The sequence below is a fragment of the Pongo abelii genome, chromosome 5, assembly GCF_028885655.2.
Source record: "Pongo abelii isolate AG06213 chromosome 5, NHGRI_mPonAbe1-v2.0_pri, whole genome shotgun sequence".
NCBI classification, from domain to species: domain Eukaryota; kingdom Metazoa; phylum Chordata; class Mammalia; order Primates; family Hominidae; genus Pongo; species Pongo abelii.
Window position 1 is genome coordinate 161,789,963 of NC_071990.2, and position 21,769 is coordinate 161,811,731.

At 49.0% G+C, this 21,769-nt stretch overlaps 1 protein-coding gene across 1 annotated transcript in view; it reads left to right on the plus strand.

Annotated features, from left to right (window-relative positions):
• The window catches only part of IGF2R (insulin like growth factor 2 receptor), a 138,421-nt gene that overhangs the window by 85,284 nt on the left and 31,368 nt on the right, over window positions 1-21,769 (plus strand). The window contains exons 20-35 of the mRNA XM_024248233.3: window positions 2,545-2,646; window positions 4,116-4,217; window positions 5,000-5,192; window positions 7,701-7,871; window positions 8,659-8,802; window positions 8,909-9,084; window positions 9,684-9,771; window positions 10,563-10,778; window positions 11,555-11,685; window positions 11,954-12,051; window positions 15,415-15,551; window positions 17,454-17,644; window positions 19,607-19,733; window positions 20,453-20,572; window positions 20,901-21,157; window positions 21,446-21,664. Of these exons, the coding sequence (XP_024104001.2) occupies window positions 2,545-2,646; window positions 4,116-4,217; window positions 5,000-5,192; window positions 7,701-7,871; window positions 8,659-8,802; window positions 8,909-9,084; window positions 9,684-9,771; window positions 10,563-10,778; window positions 11,555-11,685; window positions 11,954-12,051; window positions 15,415-15,551; window positions 17,454-17,644; window positions 19,607-19,733; window positions 20,453-20,572; window positions 20,901-21,157; window positions 21,446-21,664 (2,472 nt within the window). The remainder of the gene's footprint in view (window positions 1-2,544; window positions 2,647-4,115; window positions 4,218-4,999; window positions 5,193-7,700; window positions 7,872-8,658; window positions 8,803-8,908; window positions 9,085-9,683; window positions 9,772-10,562; window positions 10,779-11,554; window positions 11,686-11,953; window positions 12,052-15,414; window positions 15,552-17,453; window positions 17,645-19,606; window positions 19,734-20,452; window positions 20,573-20,900; window positions 21,158-21,445; window positions 21,665-21,769) is intronic.

Here is a 21,769-nt window from a genome sequence, read left to right on the forward strand (position 1 = left end):
TTTTTTGTAAAGATGGGGGTCTCTCTATTTGGCCCAAGCTGGTCTTAGAACTCCTAGGTTCAAGCAGTCCTCCTGCCTCAGCTTCCTAAAGTGCTGGGATTATAGGTATGAGCCACCATACACAGCCTAGAAGTTTTTTGATGGTCTCAAATCTAATTTGGAAAGGAGAGCTTTATTTCTCATAAAGATTTGCAGCCTGCAGGGTGGCCATTTCTGACAGGCTGGGAAGTGTAGCCTCAGGCCAGAATCCAGAAATAAGCACTGGGAGGGAGGAAGACTAAGACACAAATGGATGCTGAACAGGTTAGCCAAGTATACATATTCAGCAGGTTACAGGAGCAGCTATGCATATTCACGAAGGGATGGCACGCACATGCGTGGTAGGCAACATGTGTGCAGCATGTGTCCCCACGTTCGTTTTGGATTGAAGACGTAACATTTAAATATATTACAGTTGGGCCCTGTATGTCGAAAGATGAACCAGAGGACATGAAGGCCCTCTGTGTGCAGCCTCCGTAGAAGGCCAGGACCACCTGGGAGTTGTGGTCTCTTATCAGCAGGGAATGCTGGTCGATTGTTGTGTTGTCAGAACTGCAAAAAGGGATGGACATTGTCAGGCGGTAGGTTGATACCAGCAGCAGAGTCTTTCAAAAGGGCCGGCTTCTGTTTAGCACTTAGGGAAGAAAGCCTAGCGGTTAACGAGGAAAGGGGTGTAATGCGGTATGTCTCACCTTCCACCCCGTCATGGACAGGAATGCAGTTTTTAAGTTTCTCTGGGGTCCCTTTGGCTAAGAGTGGGGTGTTTTCAGTCAGTTGTGGGGCTTAGGATTTTATTTTCATTTCTTATTACCTGTAGTTTTAGGTTTATACCAGGGTCATGTGTTTTTGAGAAATTATCAGATGGTTAGGAGAGTGGAGAGACTGGAAGCCATGTTCATTATCAACTAAATTATTAACAATCCCTTGTTAAGGGTGTGTGGCAGCTTCCTCAAGCCCCACTGAAATGAGCCAGCAGGATGCATTCTTGCCCTGCAGTGGCCCAGTGGACGCTGCGTCACTCACCTGCCTGGTCTGCTTTGTCATTGGCTAACACACTCTTTTTCCTGAGAGACACTTCCTTCGGAGTTGAAGATATTGGTGATCAGGGAATGAATGACGGGCAGGCTGAGCCTGGCCCATGCTCTCTGCGGGAGGTGTTCTGCCCGGGTTGTACACACTCTCCTTGGGTTCACCTGAGCTTGGGCCGCCCACTTCTTCTCTCAGTCTCAGGAAGGATCCAGGTTTGGTGTTCCACGGGGAGATGCCTAGGTTGCCCAGTTCAGCCTGGTGGTCTGTTTTGGGCACGTCTGTGCATTCCCTACCTGTGGACTGCCCCCTCCCTCTCTGGTTTCTTGTTGCCATTGAGACACTGGGTAGTTCCAGAAAGTTCTTGGACCCTTGGTTTTCCAGCTTTTCTGTGATACCATATTTAGTTTACAGAGTAACTTCACATTGTTGTCGTGTCTCTCAGCACTCATATAGGGCCTGCTGCACAGCAGCAGCACAGGAAATACACTCACTGAAGGAAGAAAGGGCCACTCTCCCAGGGGTTTTCAGTTACAGAACTTTCACAGGCTAAAGCTCAGTCCCTTTCACAAGCACATTGTGAAGTGGAAGGAGCAGGTGTGTTTTTATTCTACTGCTAGTGTTGCTGAGGCCTGGAGTGGGTGGGGGCTTTCAAGGGTAGAGAGCCCTTGACGGGCAAGGGTGTGGACTCAGTGTTAGTGGCTGTTGTTCCTGAACCCGTGACCCTGGGCAGGTGTCTTAACTTCCTTGTGCCTCAGTTTTCTCATTTGTAGGCTGTGTTTGTGGGTCACTGTGAGGCGCAGTTGAGAAATACTAACAAAACTCATAGTGCAGTCCTGGTGTGTGATAAACACTCCCTGATCGGCAGCTACCATTGCCTGTGTGGTGGTGGTGCTGTCACAAAGCTAATGGCTCTTTTGGGGAGCTTTTTATGGAAACATACACACCGAAGGGCACACAGATGATAACGTGACACAGCTGAGTGAGTGTCCCCAAACTACACATCAAGAAAGAACGTGCTTCCCCCTAGGAGTCCTCCTGTGCCCTCTTCCTGCCACTGCTCAGCACCCTCCTGACCTCTGACAGCGCAGGCCATTGTTGCCCAGTCCTGAGCTGTTGTCAGTGAATCCTACGTACCTTTGCCTTTGTGTATGGCTTCTTGCATTCAACTTTTTGTGTAGGGTGCTTCTCAGAACCTTGAGCTCAGACCTAGGTTTGGATCTGAATTCTGCCGTTTACTGCTGGCATGATTTCTATATTTCTGAATATCCAAGCGTAGGAGATTATTTTGCCTTCATAGGGAGAATGAGAACATTAAATTCTAATTAGGTAATGCACATTAAGTGCCTAGCTTATTGGCTGACTCATAATAAACATCTAGCAGATTTTGGCTATTTTTATGTCTCAGGCGAGTATTCTTTTGGTTAGATCAAGTTCCATGTTACTGTATTGACTTTTACCCTGGATTTGCCCATTCAGAACAGCCACCCCATCTTTTCTCTCAACTGGGAGTGTGTGGTCAGTTTCCTGTGGAACACAGAGGCTGCCTGTCCCATTCAGACAACGACGGATACAGACCAGGTACGTGTGCTTTCACCTGGCCCTCGTGCTAAGCTGCCTGCTGGACATCCTCAACTCACCCCAGTGTTCCAGCTCTGAACGACCCCAGCCCCTTCTTTCTGAATCAGTTACTGCATTGCATTGACAGTGGGTGTCTGCAGGTCACCCTGAGTTCCTCTCCACCCCCCAGCTCCCAGCTCCTGGGATAAGAACAAGGTCCCTCAGTCTTACTCTCTGCTCACTGTAGTTTCCATTCCTTTGTTCCTTCCATGTGGCAGTGGTATCCTGGTGGGCTCTGGGACTTCTGCACCACCGGCAGATGTCTGACTAGTCGATACGTCACTCCACACCTAAACCATCTCAGTGCCTGCCCCTTAGAGGGTAGAGCCCGTATGTTTTAATGTGACCCTATCCATAGAGCACAGCCTGCAGGTGTTAATGTGATCCTGTCTATAGGGTAAGGCCTGTGTGTCTCACCTGTGCATAGGCCAGAGCCCACAGGTGTTAATGTGATCCTGTCTATAGGGTGAGGCCTGTGTGTCTCACTGTGGCCCTGTGTGTAGGGCAAAGCCCACAGGTGTTAATATGATCCTGTCTATCACTGTGGCCCTGTGTGTAGGGCAAAGCCCACAGGTGTTAACGTGCCACTCGAGTCTCTCAGTGCCTACTGTGTCCTCTGGCTCCTCCCGCCTTCTGCCCGGGTCCATGCCCTCCCCTTGTTGAGTGCACCCTGCAGGGCATAGCAGTAAGCTGCTCAGTGACGTTCTCTCTGACCTCCCCAAGGTAGTGAGTTGTTTTCACAGCACCGTGTATATTTCTTTATGGTGGGACTTGTTTGCCTTCCCACTTCCTGTTCTAAGCTACACTGCAGACTCTGGCAGCAGAGACCAGGGCTTTTCCAAACCAACAGCCCCAGCACAGGGTCCTGGCTTTGTAACTGCTCAGTGAGGGCAGGATGCCAGGCACCCTGTTCATGGACAGTGTTTCTGGGGCTGTGGCCACTGTCCCCTTCCCTGCATTCAGTGGACAGAGGGAGGCCCAGGGCAAAGTTAAATATGGAGAGGAGAGGATATCATTTGACAGTCACCGGATCATACTTCCCATGATTATCTTAAGGGAATAATTGAGACAGAAAACAGAACATGAGATTTCTTAAGATGTTTATTTTCTTTAAGAAACTAATTTATGAGTCTTATGTTTCCTCTCCAACTTTAGGGAGTAGCAATAGTCTTCTTAGGGAAATGCAATAGCCTTAACAGCTTCCAGGTGAGTGTAATTTCTGAGTCTGGGCTCACACTTGGTATACTTCAGGGTGGTGTATTTGAAGAGGCTACATGTAGGGCTACATTTTTGATAGGGATTTTGAAAGTAAATGGAGAAACAGCTTTGTCAGGTGTATACTTGCAGGTTTCTGGAGGTGCTGTATGTATGTTATGTTCCTGTGGAATTGGTTTGAATGCGCCCCTTTTTCCCCATTTTGTTTCCTGTAGGCTTGCTCTATAAGGGATCCCAACAGTGGATTTGTGTTTAATCTTAATCTGCTAAACAGTTCGCAAGGATATGAAGTCTCTGGCATTGGGAAGATTTTTATGGTAAGAGCGATATGATGCATTTCCAGTTTGCTTTGAAACAGGGAGAGTGCATTATTGAAGTCACCTGCACGTGGTGAGTTGAGAGAATTGCCCAGGCCACTGTGGTGGCAGCTCTTACTCTGAAGGAGATGAGAAAATCCACATTTAAGGGAAAGATGAAGTAAAACCATTTACCACCATTCTGGTACAGTTCAGACGTGAAGACTGTTATTCTTCAAATAATAAGTTGTTCTCTTTAAGGAAACACTTTCTAAAGGTAGTGCTGAAGCCTGTACTCATTGTCCATTGGTCTCTCCTTACTGTATCTTCACACCAGAGAGCATAATTGACTTCATTTTTACAACTATAATATAATAATTTTTAATGGAATGATACCAAATTTAAAAAATGTAGGGTACCACTTTATATTTACTTGTAATTAACATGATTTCAATGATACATACTTTCTCATAATTGAAAATATTATAACATTATGACTTCTATGTCTTCCCTCTCTTATATATGGTACATTATTACATGCAGTAGATCTTATGCATTTATAGATACAGGGATGTATGAATTTAAATGATGTATAGATACTAAACCTTAAAGGCAGTTTGTAGATACTGCCCTTTGGACTTATGTGCTAACTGTACTAACATGCCAGAAAGTGGAAAGTTGGCAAGTTGACTAACAAATAAGAAACGTTTAACCTAGTGGGACTTGTTGTTGCTAGGGTTCTTGTCTATGGTGAGATACAAGGCATAAATTTGTTTGTATGGCTCTTACCGTCTGACCTGCAGTTTAATGTCTGCGGCACAATGCCTGTCTGTGGGACCATCCTGGGAAAACCTGCTTCTGGCTGTGAGGCAGAAACCCAAACTGAAGACATCAAGAATCTGAAGCCAGCAAGGCCAGTCGGAATTGAGAAAAGCCTCCAGCTGTCCACAGAGGGCTTCATCACTCTGACCTACAAAGGGCCTCTCTCTGCCAAAGGTGAGCTCAGAGCCATGTTGTTTTGTAGCTAAAAAGGGCCCTGGTGGCTCTGTGGCTGGCCACGCACCTTCCTGAGTGTAGGATGTGCACACTCCCCCGCCACCATGGGCTGTGCTGTCCACCTTGCTGCAAGAGCCACCACGGTGGTCTTCCTGCGTTTGACCTCACAGAATACAGGGGTCCTGTTATCCGCGGGTTCACTTTCTGTGGTATCACATGGTCCGAAAATAATAGGGTATTTTGTGAGAAAGAATGAGAGAAACCACATTCATGTAGCTGTCATTACAGATATTGTTACAGTTGTTCTGTTTTATTGTTAATCTCTTGCTGTGCCTAGCTTACAAATTGAACTTCATCCTCTGTATGTGTGTATAGGAAACAGCATAGTATATATAGGGTTCTCAATTTCAGGCATTCACTGTGGGTCTCGGAACATATCCCCCCGCAGATAAGGGGGGCTGCTGTAGCCTGTATTCAACACAGCAGTCAGAGTGATGTTTCTGAAACATCACATCATATCACTTCCCAGCTCAGAGCCCTCGGAGGCTCTGCACTGTACCTAGAGTAGAAGCCAGTGTCCACAGTACGGCCATGGGACGCCGGTGGGGGCTCTCTGAGATGATCACCTCCTGCTCTTCCCACTCGGCCTGTCCACAGTACGGCCATGGGACACCCGTGGGGGCTCTCTGAGATGATCACCCTCTGCTCTTCCTGCTCGGCCTGTCCACAGTACGGCCATGGGACACCTGTGGGGGCTCTCTGAGATGATTACACCCTGCTCTTCCCGCTCGGCCTGCTGGCCTCCCTGTTTCTGATATAAACAAAGCCCCCACCCTCCCCTCTTGAATCTTTGTACTTGCTGCTCGCTCTGCAACCAGCACAGCTGCGGGCAGGGGTTTTCGTCTGCTTCATTCATTCCTATACGTGGTAGGAACTTAGTATTTGTTCAGTAAGCCAACAAATTAGAGTTACATTGTCTTCTAATGCTTGGATTGGTAAACTCATGTGGGATTTAAATATTTTCTGGAAGAGTAGGAATGCCAGGATGTTAGGCTCATGGTAGAAACCTGTCATAACACAGGCCACTGTTGCAGTGTGTAAAGCTATCATCACACAGGCCACCGTTGCAGTGTGTAAAGCTATCATCACACAGGCCACCGTTGCAGTGTGTAAAGCTATCATCACACAGGCCACCGTTGCAGTGTGTAAAGCTGTCATCACACAGGCCACCGTTGCAGTGTGTAAAGCTGTCATCACACAGGCCACCGTTGCAGTGTGTAAAGCTGTCATCACACAGGCCACCGTTGCAGTGTGTAAAGCTGTCATCACACAGGCCACCGTTGCAGTGTGTAAAGCTGTCATCACACAGGCCACCGTTGCAGTGTGTAAAGCTGTCATCACACAGGCCACCGTTGCAGTGTGTAAAGCTGTCATCACACAGGCCACCGTTGCAGTGTGTAAAGCTGTCATCACACAGGCCACCGTTGCAGTGTGTAAAGCTGTCATCACACAGGCCACCGTTGCAGTGTGTAAAGCTGTCATCACACAGGCCACCGTTGCAGTGTGTAAAGCTGTCATCACACAGGCCACCGTTGCAGTGTGTAAAGCTGTCATCACACAGGCCACCGTTGCAGTGTGTAAAGCTGTCATCACACAGGCCACCGTTGCAGTGTGTAAAGCTGTCATCACACAGGCCACCGTTGCAGTGTGTAAAGCTGTCATCACACAGGCCACCGTTGCAGTGAGTAAAGCTGTCATCACACAGGCCACCGTTGCAGTGTGTAAAGCTGTCATCACACAGGCCACCGTTGCAGTGTGTAAAGCTGTCATCACACAGGCCACCGTTGCAGTGTGTAAAGCTGTCATCACACAGGCCACCGTTGCAGTGTGTAAAGCTGTCATCACACAGGCCACCGTTGCAGTGTGTAAAGCTGTCATCACACAGGCCACCGTTGCAGTGAGTAAAGCTGTCATCACACAGGCCACCGTTGCAGTGTGTAAAGCTGTCATCACACAGGCCACCGTTGCAGTGTGTAAAGCTGTCATCACACAGGCCACCGTTGCAGTGTGTAAAGCTGTCATCACACAGGCCACCGTTGCAGTGTGTAAAGCTGTCATCACACAGGCCACCGTTGCAGTGTGTAAAGCTGTCATCACACAGGCCACCGTTGCAGTGTGTAAAGCTGTCATCACACAGGCCACCGTTGCAGTGTGTAAAGCTGTCATCACACAGGCCACCGTTGCAGTGTGTAAAGCTGTCATCACACAGGCCACTGTTGCAGTGAGTGTGTAAACCTGTCATAATATAGGCCACCGTTGCAGCAAGTGTGACCACTTTGTTCATGTCGAGTCCCTCGATACACACTTGGTGCCCCAGTGTCATTGTTTCCACGAACGGCTGTGAAGCTTGTTGCCAGTGGTGGCCTTGTCCTGTTGCTGCACTGTGCTTGTGGGCTGCGCCATGAATACTGTTCTGTCTCTTAAAATCTGGGCCTTCTTGCTTTACAGGTACCGCTGATGCTTTTATCATCCGCTTTGTTTGCAATGATAGTGTTTACTCAGGGCCCCCTAAATTCCTCCATCAAGACATCGACTCTGGGCAAGGGATCCGAAACACTTACTTTGAGTTTGAAACTGCGTTGGCCTGTGTTCCTTCTCCAGTGGACTGCCAAGTCACCGGTAAGGCCATGTGGCTTAAGACCTGAGAGGCCAGTCAAGAGTCAGTGTGTGTGTGAGTGGATATGAAGGTGTGTTTCTGTGTGTGTGTATATTTGTGTGTGTGTGGTGTGTATGCTTGGTTTTGCAGGCTGCGTGACATTTCTGTTATATATTTTCTTTGAATGATGCCTAGAGTTGTAATGTTTTTCTTGAAGAGAATCTGACTGTATAGTTAATGGTTTTAAGCTATCTTTTGGGATCAGATGCATCTTAAGAACAGAGAAGAAAATGCAGAGGAAACACATTTCACATGTACTGTCAGAGCTTCTTATTTGAGGGTGAAAAAAAAAAAGAAAAAGATGTTAAACTCCCTAAGCTGTGCCCTGGAAGCTGACAGTGTATACAGGAGACCTTGACCTCTGGGATTGACCCTGTCCCCTCTGCAGCAGTGGTACTTCCTTGTCAAGGGCAGTGGGGGTTTGGCTTTTTTCTTTAAAGAGTCTTTAGGGTCTCACTGTGTTGCCCAGGCTGGCCTTGAACTCCTGGTCCTAAGTGATCCTCCTGCCTCAGCCTCCGAAGTAGCTGACTACAGGCGCATGCCACCAGGCCCAGCTGTGAAGGGCAGTTTTGAGGGACAGAGTGGGTGTGTTTTGTAGGCAAAGCCTCTCAGCCTCCTGTGGATTTCCTTATCCTCACAGTTAGGAATGCCAGGTTCACGCCTCCTCAGGGCTTATTTAGGGTGAAAGGCAGTTCTTGAGTGCTCACAAGGAGGCAGAGTTCTCCAGCATGGTTTTTTGTTGTGTTTCAGACCTGGCTGGAAATGAGTACGACCTGACTGGCCTAAGCACAGTCAGGAAACCTTGGACGGCTGTTGACACTTCTGTCGATGGGAGAAAGAGGACTTTCTATTTGAGCGTTTGCAATCCTCTCCCTTACATTCCTGCATGCCATGGTGAGTTCTGCTTGGTCTCTTGATTGGCGTCTGTTCGTTTTATTAGAGCATTTGACTCAAGGTCATCGCCTTCCTCACGCCCAAACCACTTATTCTGTTCCTCCAGGCAGCGCAGTGGGGTCTTGCTTAGTGTCAGAAGACAATACCTTGAATCTGGGTGTGGTGCAGATGAGTCCCCAAGCCGCGGCAAATGGATCTTTGAGCATCATGTATGTCAACGGTGACCAGTGTGGGAACCAGCGCTTCTCCACCAGGATCACGTTTGAATGTGCTCAGATATCGGTGTGTGTTCAGACCAGCAATGAGATATTGTCCCTGGGTGACTCCATTTCCCATTTCCCTTGAACCTCTGAATCTTCTATCTTGTTTAAAACTTGCCTGTGTTTTCGAGGAGTTTTAGCCATTGCTAGGGTTTGACGAGAATGCACTCATTTCTTCAGGTCTTAAATGTTTAATAAATGCTATGTAGTTTGCACATGGAGGTCAAAGATTGGGTACTAACTGTGGCTATCATTTATTTAATTTTTTTTTTTTTTTTTTTGAGATGGAGTCTTACTCTGTCACCCAGGCTGGAGTGCAGTGGTGCAGTCTTGGCTCACTGCAGCCTCCACCCCCCAGGTTCAAGTGATTCTCCTGCCTCAGCCTCCTGAGTAGCTGGGATTACAGGCACCTGCCACCACGCCCAGCTAACTTTTGTATTTTTATTAGAGACAGGGTTTCACCATCTTGGCCAGGCTGATCTTGAACTCCTGAACTTGTGATCCACTTGCCTCGGCCTCCCAAAGTGCTGAGATTACAGGTGTGAGGCACCATACCTGGCCCCATTTGATTAATTTTTAAAATAAACAGGAAACAAATCAGGCTGCTGATCTATATTACAGGGCTCACCAGCATTTCAGCTTCAGGATGGTTGTGAGTACGTGTTTATCTGGAGAACTGTGGAAGCCTGTCCCATTGTCAGAGTGGAAGGTAGGACTGGGTCTGTCCCTACGAGTCATTTTAAATGTATAGAGTAGTAGACGTTCTGAACGATGGCTTAGATATGAGACCGTGTGATAACAGCCATAGCTGGGGTCATGAGACACACGCTGGGGGGTGGATAATTTCTTTTTTGAGCTTTTTTTTTTTTACTGATGCATATTGCTAATTTCACAAGTGACATTTTCCTTGTGTGCCTGGATTGATGGGATTTTGACGTTTGACGCTTGAAGACACTAATGTGGGGTTTGGTTTTGTGTTGTTTGATGAAGCAAGTCTTTATTCGAGGACCTAGACTTTCCTAGAAAGCTGTTTGCCAGGCGAGTTGTATTATGTATAAACAAAATCATGTGGAAATGGCTTTTAATGCCCATTTATAGCTGGTATTTACCTAACCAAAAATTGTAAAAGTTTTTTTTTTGAGAACGAGTTTTGCTCTGTTGCCAGGCTGGAGTGTAATGGCGCCATCTCGGCTCACTGCAACCTCTGCCTCTTGGGTTCAAGTGATTCTCCTGCCTCAGCCTCCTGAGTAGCTGGGACTACAGGGTGCCTGCCACCATGCCCAGCTAATTTTTGTGTTTTTAGTAGAGATGGGGTTTCACCATGTTGGCTAGGATGGTCTAGATCTCTTGACCTAGTAATCCACCCGCCTTGGCCTCCCAAAGTGCTGGGATTACAGGCGTGAGCCACTGCGCCCGGCCATTTGCTGTAAAGCTTTTTGCTTGAAAATGTGAATGCGTGTGTGGTTGCAGTTGCCCTTCACTTCTTCCATGTTCTTGAAGGAGACAACTGTGAGGTGAAAGACCCAAGGCATGGCAACTTGTATGACCTGAAGCCCCTGGGCCTCAACGACACCATCGTGAGCACTGGCGAATACACTTATTACTTCCGGGTCTGTGGGAAGCTTTCCTCAGATGTCTGCCCCACAAGTGATAAGTCCAAGGTGGTCTCCTCATGTCAGGAAAAGCGGGAACCGCAGGGATTTCACAAAGTGGCAGGTACCATTGTTTGTCGTTTTCCTTTTGTTGCAAAGGAATGGAATTAAAATATTAAAATATTTTGCTAAAGATGAATTTTCCCTTGAGTCAGAAACATGAGTGTTCTACTGTAAAAAAAAAAAAAAAAAAGCATATTAATGATATTTTGGATTTTGCTTGATTTTCTTAATCAGAGTATACATACTGAAGGATGTTGGTAGAGCATGTCCATTTTATTCTTAGTTAGCCATGCCAGTTACTGACTCTAAGGTCATATTTCTCTTCTTTATTACAACATTGGGACACAGTGAGCTAGCCAGTGTTGGATGTTCTGAGGTAGTACTTGATAGCATTGAGTCACAGGGAATGCATTTAGTATGAGGTTTGGCTATAGAAATTACAGGGCAGGCTGTTGGTCATTCATGCTGTTTCAGCAGTTGGGTAAGATTTAAATACATTTAGGAACTTGTAAAAATGAAGTCAAAGTAGCTGGTGGTGAGTACGTGGACAGCCCTCAGGCACAGTGGAGAAAGTGACATTCCCTTAGGTGATGAGGCTAAGGAATGCCTCATGTCATCATACACGGGTCAGTCTGTGACGTTGCAGCAGCCTTGGACAAGGGGAAGCCTGATTTTATTCCCAAAGTGTAATGTGACAGGAGTGCATGGTATGGTGCCGGGAGGCCAGGGATACTTTGTCCGACACTCTTCAGGGTGTGTGGTGTCACATGTCTTAGGCTAAGTTTGACAGCCTAGGAACCTGAACCAAACCTTGTTTAACGTTCTCCTTCTTTACAGGTCTCCTGACTCAGAAGCTAACTTATGAAAATGGCTTGTTAAAAATGAACTTCACGGGGGGGGACACTTGCCATAAGGTTTATCAGCGCTCCACAGCCATCTTCTTCTACTGTGACCGCAGCACCCAGCAGGTGAGCATGTACCGATGGCCCTCAGCGGGGTCTTCTCCCCACGCTCAGGCTGCTGGGATCGTATTAGAATCTGTCCTCAGATCTCATCAAATCTCCTGGTTAACTGAGTTTAAAATAACCATTTACATAAAATATGTTGAAACTTTCATCAGTTAGTATTGATTTTCATGAACGTAACCATTCTTTACTATTTTCATTCTTAAAACTCAAAGCATAAACTAAAGTTTTGCATTCTCACTTTTATATATGTGCGTCTTAATTTTTTTAGCCAGTATTTCTAAAGGAGACTTCAGATTGTTCCTACTTGTTTGAGTGGCGAACACAGTATGCCTGCCCACCTTTCGATCTGACTGAATGTTCATTCAAGTAAGTCAATGGATGTGTTGTCTCTTTTGGACAGACTAACTTGGTATGATTTTGCTTTAATAATTAGTGGTCTTGGGTACAGGGGATTAGATTAGTCAGTTAATTTACCTAGGACTCGGTTTGCTCATATTAAAATGAGGAGTCGGGCTAGGTTAACTCTCAGCTCCATCACCACCTTGAGCTGCTGTGGTGACTGCATGGGGAAGGGATTGGAGCTGAAGCAGAGAGTGGACACCTGGCACTCTTGCGTGATCCACATGTCAGTGAGCAGAGCGGGCCAGGAGTGGTGTGGTGACCCCTGCGATGAAGGGAGGTCTTCGTTGCATGTGATCGTCCACAGAGCTGCTCTCAACAGCTTTGCCAGATCGCCCTCTGGACACCTGGGGTCCCATCCTTAGAGATTTTGGTTTTGTGGGTCTGCAGTTCTGTTTTTTGGAGGGATGCCCTGGCAGTTCTGCTATGTGAAACACACAGTATGAGCCACTTGATCACTGTTGACTTTCCTGGGGGAAAGTGCAGGCGATTCTGTTTCCTTCCAGCCTTTGTCCTGTTGTGTCATCTCTTATTTACGTAGGTGAAATCATCATTTAAGTTTTAGGAACATATGTAAATGCAAGCATTTAGTAATTTATGTTCAGTGACTTTAAATCATAATTTTAGCAACCTTACCTTTTCCAGTTAACATTTTGTAAATATTTTCATGTGAAACAAATTTGTTTCTCATTTCTACTGGATGGGAAATGTCCTCAGTAGGTATCACCGGTTCACTTAGCAGTTCTCTTTCTGCCATTTGAGGCTGCCTTCAGTTTTCTGATATTTATATACGAGGAATAAAATTTTGATTTTCTTTGCACATAAAGCTTTTTTCCTGAAGATATGTGTATATATATATGTGTATTTTTTTTTGAGATGGAATCTCGCTCTGTCGCCCAGGTTAGAGTGTAGTGGCGTGATCTTGGCTCACTGCAACCTCCTCCTCCCTGATTCAAGCAATTCTCCTGTCTCAGCATCCCTAGTAGTTGGGATTACAGACACCACCATGCCTGGCTAATTTTTGTGGTGTGTTTTTTTTTTTTTTTTTTTTTTTTTAATGAGACAGAGTCTTGCACTGTCACCCGGGCTGGAGTGCAGTGGCGCGATCTTGACTCACTGCAACCTCTGCCTCCCGGGTTCAAGTGATTCTCCTGCCTCAGCCTCCCAAGTAGCTGGGATTACAGGTGCCCGCCACCACACCCGGCTAATTTTTTTGTATTTTTAGTAGAGATGGGGTTCCACTATGTTGGCCAGGCTGGTCTCGAACTCCTGACCTCATGATCCGCCCGCCTTGGTCTCCCAAAGTGCTGGGATTACAGGTGTGAGCCACCGTGCCAGCCTATTTTTTGTATTTTTAGTAGAGACAGGGTTTCAGCATGTTGGCCAGGCTGGTCTTGAACTCCTGACCGCAGGTCATCCTCCGTCTGCCTTGGCCCCCCAAAGTGCTGGGATTATAGGTATGAGCCACTGCGCCCGGCCTTCCTAAAGATATTTTTGTGCTAAGTTTTTAAAAGTAGAATTAAATCAGAGGAGAATTTTATAATCTCTTATAATAAAAGTTAATATATGTCTATTGTAATTGGGAGTCCAAAAATATTAATAGATGAAATTACCCACCCTCACCTCTCCCTCCCCTACCCCTAGCTTCACTCCACTTTTTACCATTTCTTCTTGTGGTTCTTTTTGGAACCTTCTATAACTCTAAACCTCTGTTTGTCAGCTTCTAATGGTGTCTGTTGACTCTCTTTTAAAAGATGAAAGCTGTCCTCACCCGTGCTGTTCTCCTCTCCTCTTTCCTCTGCCTTGGCTTTGTTAGTTCTATTTTTATTTCTTCTATTGACTACTTTTAGAGCATTTGGTGATATTCGCTAAGCTCCGTTCTTGTCCCATCACCTTCAGGCAGCTTTCCCTTCCTGCCACCTGCCCCTGGTTTGGGCACTCCTCCTCTCGTGCGTGCAGTACTGCAGGTGTCACTCCGAGGTCTCCCTGCCATGTCCCTTGTCACACGTTTGGTTAGTCCCACACAGTAATTAGAATGATCCTCTTGAGATATAAGTCCCACCATGTCGCTGTTGCTGAAACCTTCAGTGCAGTGAGCGCCCATCTCATTGGGACCCACAGGCTGAAGTTCTTCCTCTGACGGACATGACCCCTGTGTTATGTCTAACCTCACTTTCACTCTGTTCCAGCCACACGGGGCTTCTGCCTTTCTCAGGTCGTGTCGGGCTTATGTGCCTCGGGCCCTTTGCTCGTGCTGTTCTCTGCCTGGGATGCTCTTTGCTGGGTGCCAGGATGGTCAGTGATTACGTTTCTCTCAGAGTCTATTCACAGGTCCCTTTCTCGGTCACGCCTTCTCTGGCTCCACTGTCTAAAATTTCAACAGCTGCTTTCCTCTGCCCCCCAAAACTTCATATCCCCCTTATCTGCCTTTTTTTCTTCAGCTCTTACTTCCATCAAATACAGTATGTATTTTTAAAAGTCTGTCTTGTTCACGGTCATTTTCTTCCACAGGTAATTTTGGTAAACTTTGTAAGATTGATGATGTTTATCCATTTTGTTTAATACAGTACCCCCAGTTTAGCACACAGCTTTTGAATGAATGACCAGTTTTTATTCCCCTCTGAAGCGCTAAGAGCTGCCGCCGAGGTGGCATCTGTAGCTGCTCCTGTCCCTGCTCCGTGGTGGCAGAGTGTGTGTCTCACTCACTGTTAATATTGCTCCTGGCATGGGGTTGGTTCCCAGTTACTGTCTGTATTTGGGATTTGTGTAGTTAGTGAACCTTTAGCCTGTGCAGAAAGGTCAGCAAGCCCATTTTAATTTCAGTAACTGCTGGTGGCCTTGGTTTTAAACAACAGGTGGCGTGTGGCTGCCCCGGGCATGGCCCCTGCTGTGTGTGCTCCTAGCATCTTGGCTGCGCACCTTTGTCACCAGCGAGTTCCACTTCTCAGTGGCCTGAGCACAGACGGCACGCACTTTGCAGACTCGAGTTTTTCTGTTAAAATTTAAATTTTTTTTTAAGTGAGCCTAATAGTTTCCTGAACTGTTATGTTCAGGAAAGTTATGTTGTTGCTGATTCTGATGGTGTGTGTGTGTGTGTGTGTGTGTGTGTGTGTGTGTGTGTGTGTGTGTGTGTGTGTGTGTGTGTGTGTGTGTGTGTGTGTGTGTGTGTGTGTGTGTGTGTGTGTGTGTGTGTGTCACAGAGAGAAGTCGAGTCTAAAGTTCTGTCAGGCTTAGACTATGCCTGAATACTTGAACGTTTCTAGACAGAGTGCCCAATGTTTAAAGAGAATACGACCAAGCCTAACTAACTGCGGGTTTTCTTCTTTTCAGAGATGGGGCTGGCAACTCCTTCGACCTCTCATCCCTGTCAAGGTACAGTGACAACTGGGAAGCCATCACCGGGACAGGGGACCCGGAGCACTACCTCATCAATGTCTGCAAGTCTCTGGCCCCGCAGGCCGGCACTGGTGAGAGAGGGCCTCCTCGTGGGATGGTGATTGTAGTGAGTGTATCACAGGCTGGCACTGGTGAGAGAGGGCCTCCTCGTGGGGTGGTGGTTGTAGTGAGCGTATCACAGGCTGGCACTGGTGAGAGAGGGCCTCCTCGTGGGGTGGTGGTTGTAGTGAGCGTATCGAAGGCTGGCACTGGTGAGAGACGGCCTCCTCGTGGGGTGGTGGTTGTAGTGAGCGTATCGAAGGCTGGCACTGGTGAGAGAGGGCCTCCTCGTGGGGTGGTGGTTGTAGTGAGCGTATCGAAGGCTGGCACTGGTGAGAGAGGGCCTCCTCGTGGGGTGGTGGTTGTAGTGAGCGTATCGAAGGCTGGCACTGGTGAGAGAGGGCCTCCTCGTGGGGTGGTGGTTGTAGTGAGCGTATCGAAGGCTGGCACTGGTGAGAGAGGGCCTCCTCGTGGGGTGGTGGTTGTAGTGAGCGTATCGAAGGCTGGCACTGGTGAGAGAGGGCCTCCTCGTGGGGTGGTGGTTGTAGTGAGCGTATCGAAGGCTGGCACTGGTGAGAGAGGGCCTCCTCGTGGGGTGGTGGTTGTAGTGAGCGTATCGAAGGCTGGCACTGGTGAGAGAGGGCCTCCTCGTGGGGTGGTGGTTGTAGTGAGCGTATCGAAGGCTGGCACTGGTGAGAGAGGGCCTCCTCGTGGGGTGGTGGTTGTAGTGAGCGTATCGAAGGCTGGCACTGGTGAGAGAGGGCCTCCTCGTGGGATGGTGTTTGCAGTGAGTGTATTGAAGGCTGGCACTGGTGAGAGAGGGCCTCTTCATGGGGTGGTGGCTTGTCATGAGTTTATCGGGGAAGATCAAATAGGATGGGGATTCTTTGGAGGTGCTTTACTCTCTGCAGCATGGACGTGGTTTGGCCGAGAAGCAGCAGGACGAAGAATGATTTAAGGGTGTTAACAATTGATCCCTAGTATGGCCCAGGATAAATCAGTGCTGAGGACTGCTGGGAACATGATAACCCTTTCTGAACATGAGGAGATTGAAGTATAATAGATAGAAATAATAACCATGGTGAGGAATCCTTCTTAGCAGGTAGAAGATGGGGGGTGTGACGTGGAGGTCCTGGTGTGTGCCTGCGTATGTTGAGAGTTGTATGTTCGGTCCTTTTGTGATGCGGGGACAGCTCACTCAAACCTGCAGTGCTTGGCTGAGACTGGATGTCAGCTGTACATGGAAAACCAAGGGCACCTCCAGGGATCTTGGTACCACTCATGGCCCCTTGGAACCCTGAAGATGAAACTCATCCCATGTTCGTGGCGTTTCATACAGCCCCACCTGCATCTTGGGTGGCTCACCTCAAAGGCGGTGTGGTTATTTTTAGCTGCAGAGGGTGGTTCCATCCTCTGTGTGGTTTGAGGCTGTGGTTCCACTTCCCCTTGCTGCGTTGTGCTGTGCAGACTTCGACAGTGGCTGTACCCCTGTGGCATGGGACTAGTTCTTCACCCAGGGCACATGGCACAGGCATTTTAGGGACTGGGAAACAGGCAGAATTCTTGGTAGCTTCTTGAATAAAGAAGGTGCATGGATGTAGGCCATTTAAAATGTTCCTCTGTCTTAATTTGGGAATATAAGCTTCATCCTATATGGGGTTCAGAAAGAATTTCGGCTGCTACAGCCTAGCTATCCCTCTACACTCACGCCCGCCTGCCCCAGTCCATCTGTGACAAAACAGCATGTAAGTGAGTGAGAACTAACGTGATGTCATTGTCATCTGACTTATGTGAAAGAAATAGCAGGTATTTTGAAGTGACTCTTAGAAAGCGTATGAAGTTCTGCAGCATGTGTGACATTTATTGCCTGATGAAGTTCTGTTCTAGCCTGGGGAGTCACTAAAGGCAACTCTTTCTTGTGTCTGGTGCTGCAGAGCCATGCCCTCCAGAAGCAGCCGCATGTCTGCTGGGTGGCTCCAAGCCCGTGAACCTCGGCAGGGTAAGGGACGGACCTCAGTGGAGAGATGGCATAATTGTCCTGAAATACGTCGATGGCGACTTATGTCCAGATGGGATTCGGAAAAAGTCAACCACCATCCGATTCACCTGCAGCGAGAGCCAAGTGGTAAGGGACTGTTCCTGCGCCTTCTGCTGTTGCAGCTTTGGGAACTGGGCCCACATGCAGGGCGGTGAGCCCCACGTCCTCATCTGCCTTGGGACGTGAGTTCTAGAGCCTGGGATGATGCGCCCTTACCAGAGGTTGGGGGAACAGCGTCGCCGCGGCCTGCAATGTGGGGAGCCGTCATGCTGTCTGGCTCCTTAGAAGCTTGCCTGGCAGTTCCCGACTCAGAATTGGTTCTCTTCAGAGTTTGACTCAGACCCCTAAAGGCTGTGGAGGAGATTGTTGCTTGACTGCATGCCCTTTGTCTTCACGGCGGCAGCTTGGGAAGCACGAGAAGGTTGTCTGGGCCCGGGTCACAGGTAGCGCTGCCGCTTCCCAGCCACGTAACTTGGTTAATTACTCAGGTAGTCTGCCCTGCTCAGCCGTTCATAACATGAGGTATACTTGGCCTGCCCATTGCGGGGTTTCGAGAGGAGGTAGGAAGTGCCAGGTGTCATTTCTGACACACGGGAGGTGCACAGTCAGTGAGCATGAGTGCCTGTGATCAGTTCTTCCCTTACTTGTTTGGCATGCACGTAAGCAGGTGTCAACTGCATGCAGGTTTTTCTGTGTGTGAGATTGTGGTGAGTCCCAGTGCTAGTGTGCATGACGAGCTCGGTGGCTGAGTTGGGCATTAACTCGGGCAGGACCAGCTCGCTGGGTGTCAGGGTGGCTCGCCCCATGCTCTCCAGCAGTGGGCAGCAGTGGTAGGGGAGCTTGGGATGGGGGGGCTCCAGGAGCTTCAGGCCTGCCCTCCTGCCTGGAGCGGCAGGGAAGTTTCCTCCTGAGAAGATTGTGCAGAGGCTTAGCCCAGACTCATGAGCTGCTGGGGCCGCTGAGCATTCTCCTCTCTGATCTGAGAGGCTCATGGCCGAGGACAAAAGGGCTGCCCCACATGGCGGGGGGCAAAGGTGAGAGGGTGTGTGGGGCCCCTGTGCCCAGGGCCCAGAAGGCTGGGAGGGAAGGGTGAGGAGTGTGTGGGGGCCTCAGTGCCCAGGAACCAGGAGGCTGGGAGGGAGGGGTGAGGGGTGTGTGGAGGCCCTGTGCCCAGCACCCAGGAGGCTGGGAGGGAAGGATGAGGGTGGTGTTTGGGGGCCCCTGTGCCTAGGACCCAGGAGGCTGGAGGGAAGGGTGAAGGGTGTGTGGAGGCCCCTGTGCCCAGGGCCTGGGAGGCTGGGAGGGAAGTGTTGAGGGGTGTGTGGAGGCCCCTGTGCCTAGGGCCCGGGAGGCTGGGAGGGAAGGGTTGGGGGGTGTGTGGAGGCCACTGTGCCCAGGGCCCGGAAGGCTGGGAGGGAAGGGTCGGGGGTGTGTGGAGGCCCCTGTGCCCAGGGCCCGGGAGGCTGGACTGCAGCGTGGCTTATCAGGGTGCCCAGCAGGAATCATGGGGTTTACCTGGGAAGGAAGGTGCTGCTGAACTCATCATGCTAACTCTGCAGTGGACATGAAGCGTTTTGAGATGAGCAGAGTAAGCCTTGGCTGGTGCCAGTGGGAGGATGCATGGAATCGGCTAGTTCTCTTGGTGGATTTTTTTGTTTTGACTGTGATAATGGATTTTACCTCATTTGGTTTTTAGAATTTTATCAGTGATTTACACATTTGTGTCTCCCGGTAGCCCTTCCAGCATCCTTTGCACGCCTCTGCCCAACCCTTATCCTGTTCCTCAGCCTGGGGTAACTTCCTGGTCCCCTGAGTGTGTTGCTGCCTATGGGTGTTTCACTTACCTGCAGGAGAATCCCATGGTGGCAGCTCAGGACACATTCTGACCCTTTGCTTTTCCTAATCTGCGCCTCATCCCACAGGCACATGGAGACAGAAATGTCACATGCTGTGGAGTTTTTCAGAGAAGCTTCCACTTGTAAGTTGAAATCATGATAGACATGGAATTTTTGCGTGATCCCTTCAGGACCTGTCTGTGCTTTGTTGTAGAACTCCAGGCCCATGTTCATCAGCGCCGTGGAGGACTGTGAGTACACCTTCGCCTGGCCCACGGCCACGGCCTGTCCCATGAGGAGCAACGAACATGATGACTGCCAGGTCACCAACCCAAGCACAGGTGAGAGGTGGTACCAGTCGCTAACCCCAGCGCAGGTGAGAGACGGTGCCCCCACCAAACCCAGCTCATCAGGGGAGAGACCCAAGGAGAAGCTATGGGCAGCAGGCGCCTTGGGCAGAGGTGTCATGGTGTGTGGGTGTGTTTGGCTTTTCTCTGGATGGGCTGCTGTGTGTTCTCCTGGCTCTCCCTCAGTGGAGGAGAGAATGCTCCCTCAGAGAATCCATCCTTCCTGTCACTCTCCTGGTGTGAGAGGTGCTCCTGGCTGGGGTTACTGACAGTGTCAGCCCAGCAGCTCTAGGGCAGGTTAGAGCTAGCCCCTGGCTGTCTTTCAGCATCAGTGTAGTGGATTGCCGGGAGTCTCTCACCTGCCCTTGTGCTGGGCACCCAGAAAGGCACAGGCACAGTCCATTGGCAGTGAGAGGTGCGCTGGGCAGGCTCTCCCCATGCCCACGAGAATCTTAGTGGCTGCTGTGGTATGGCCTAGCAGAGGGTGCTGTGAGCCACGATCTTTTCAGCTAAAGATGGGACATCTCATGGATCAAGGGACTGACAGTCTCATGATACAGCCTGGCTGTTGGTGGAGGATTTAGGACAGGGGTCGTGGTGAGAAGTCAGAAGTCCTGATGCTGACATAATCTGCGCGTTCGCTCGCCGATGATGAGCCTCCCAAGTCTCAGCTCCCTGGAGTCACTGTGTCCCCATCTTCTTCCACCCTACAGGACACCTGTTTGATCTGAGCTCCTTAAGTGGCAGGGCGGGATTCACAGCTGCTTACAGCGAGAAGGGGCTGGTTTACATGAGCATCTGTGGGGAGAATGAAAACTGCCCTCCTGGCGTGGGTGAGTGCTGTGGTCTCTCGTGTGTTGTCTGACTCTCCCGTCCTCTGGGGTTGTCTTTGGCCTCTTTGCATGCCAATGGCAAAGAGGATGAGCAGAGCCAGGAAGCTGAGATGCTTTTGTCTCCTGCAGCAGTCAGCCCATGTGGGGGACACATGGTCGTGTGATGGAACGAACATTCAGTGTAAAGCAATGGTTAAAGCCAGATTGGACACTTGAAGTTACAAGTGTTGGCTATGAAATTGATGGTCCTGACTTGCAAAAGTTGTCATCAGAAAATTGGCCATTGAGTCTGTGATTGTGTTTTCTCCGCCTTTCCCTTGTGGTGCAGGGGCCTGCTTTGGACAGACCAGGATTAGCGTGGGCAAGGCCAACAAGAGGCTGAGATACGTGGACCAGGTCCTGCAGCTGGTGTACAAGGACGGATCCCCTTGTCCCTCCAAATCCGGCCTGAGCTATAAGAGCGTGATCAGTTTCGTGTGCAGGCCTGAGGCCGGGCCAACCAATAGGCCTATGCTTATCTCCCTGGACAAGCAGACATGCACTCTTTTCTTCTCCTGGCACACGCCGCTGGCCTGCGAGCAAGCGGTGAGTTTTCAAATGGGCACGGGAGAAGTGCATGTCCAGTGCCCGGCTGTACCCGGGCCCCTTCATCAGGTTCACTTGCCCACTAGTAGATGCCCAGCTGAACTGTCCACTCCTGATCACCCCAATAATGAAGTTGACTGGAAGTGCCCAGTGCTATGTAATGAAGCATTTTGACACCTTTCTACTTTTTTTTGTTGTTGTTATTCAGCTTTTAAATTCTTATGGATGACCTAGTGGTGATTAGGAAAATTTTTTTGTAGACTCAAAGCAGTCTTTCCTACTTAACAGATCGAATGTTCCGTGAGGAATGGAAGCTCTATTGTTGACTTGTCTCCCCTCATTCATCGCACTGGTGGTTACGAGGCTTATGATGAGAGTGAGGATGATGCCTCCGATACCAACCCTGATTTCTACATCAATATTTGTCAGCCACTAAATCCCATGCACGGAGTGCCTTGTCCTGCCGGAGCCGCTGTGTGCAAAGTTCCTGTTGATGGTCCCCCCATAGTAAGTATGACAAATCCAAGGGTGGAGATAATTTTTGCAAGACTTTTAGTGATAACCTTTGCGTTGTTTCTTGCCTTCAGTGGAGAGTTGCTCAAGCATAAAAAA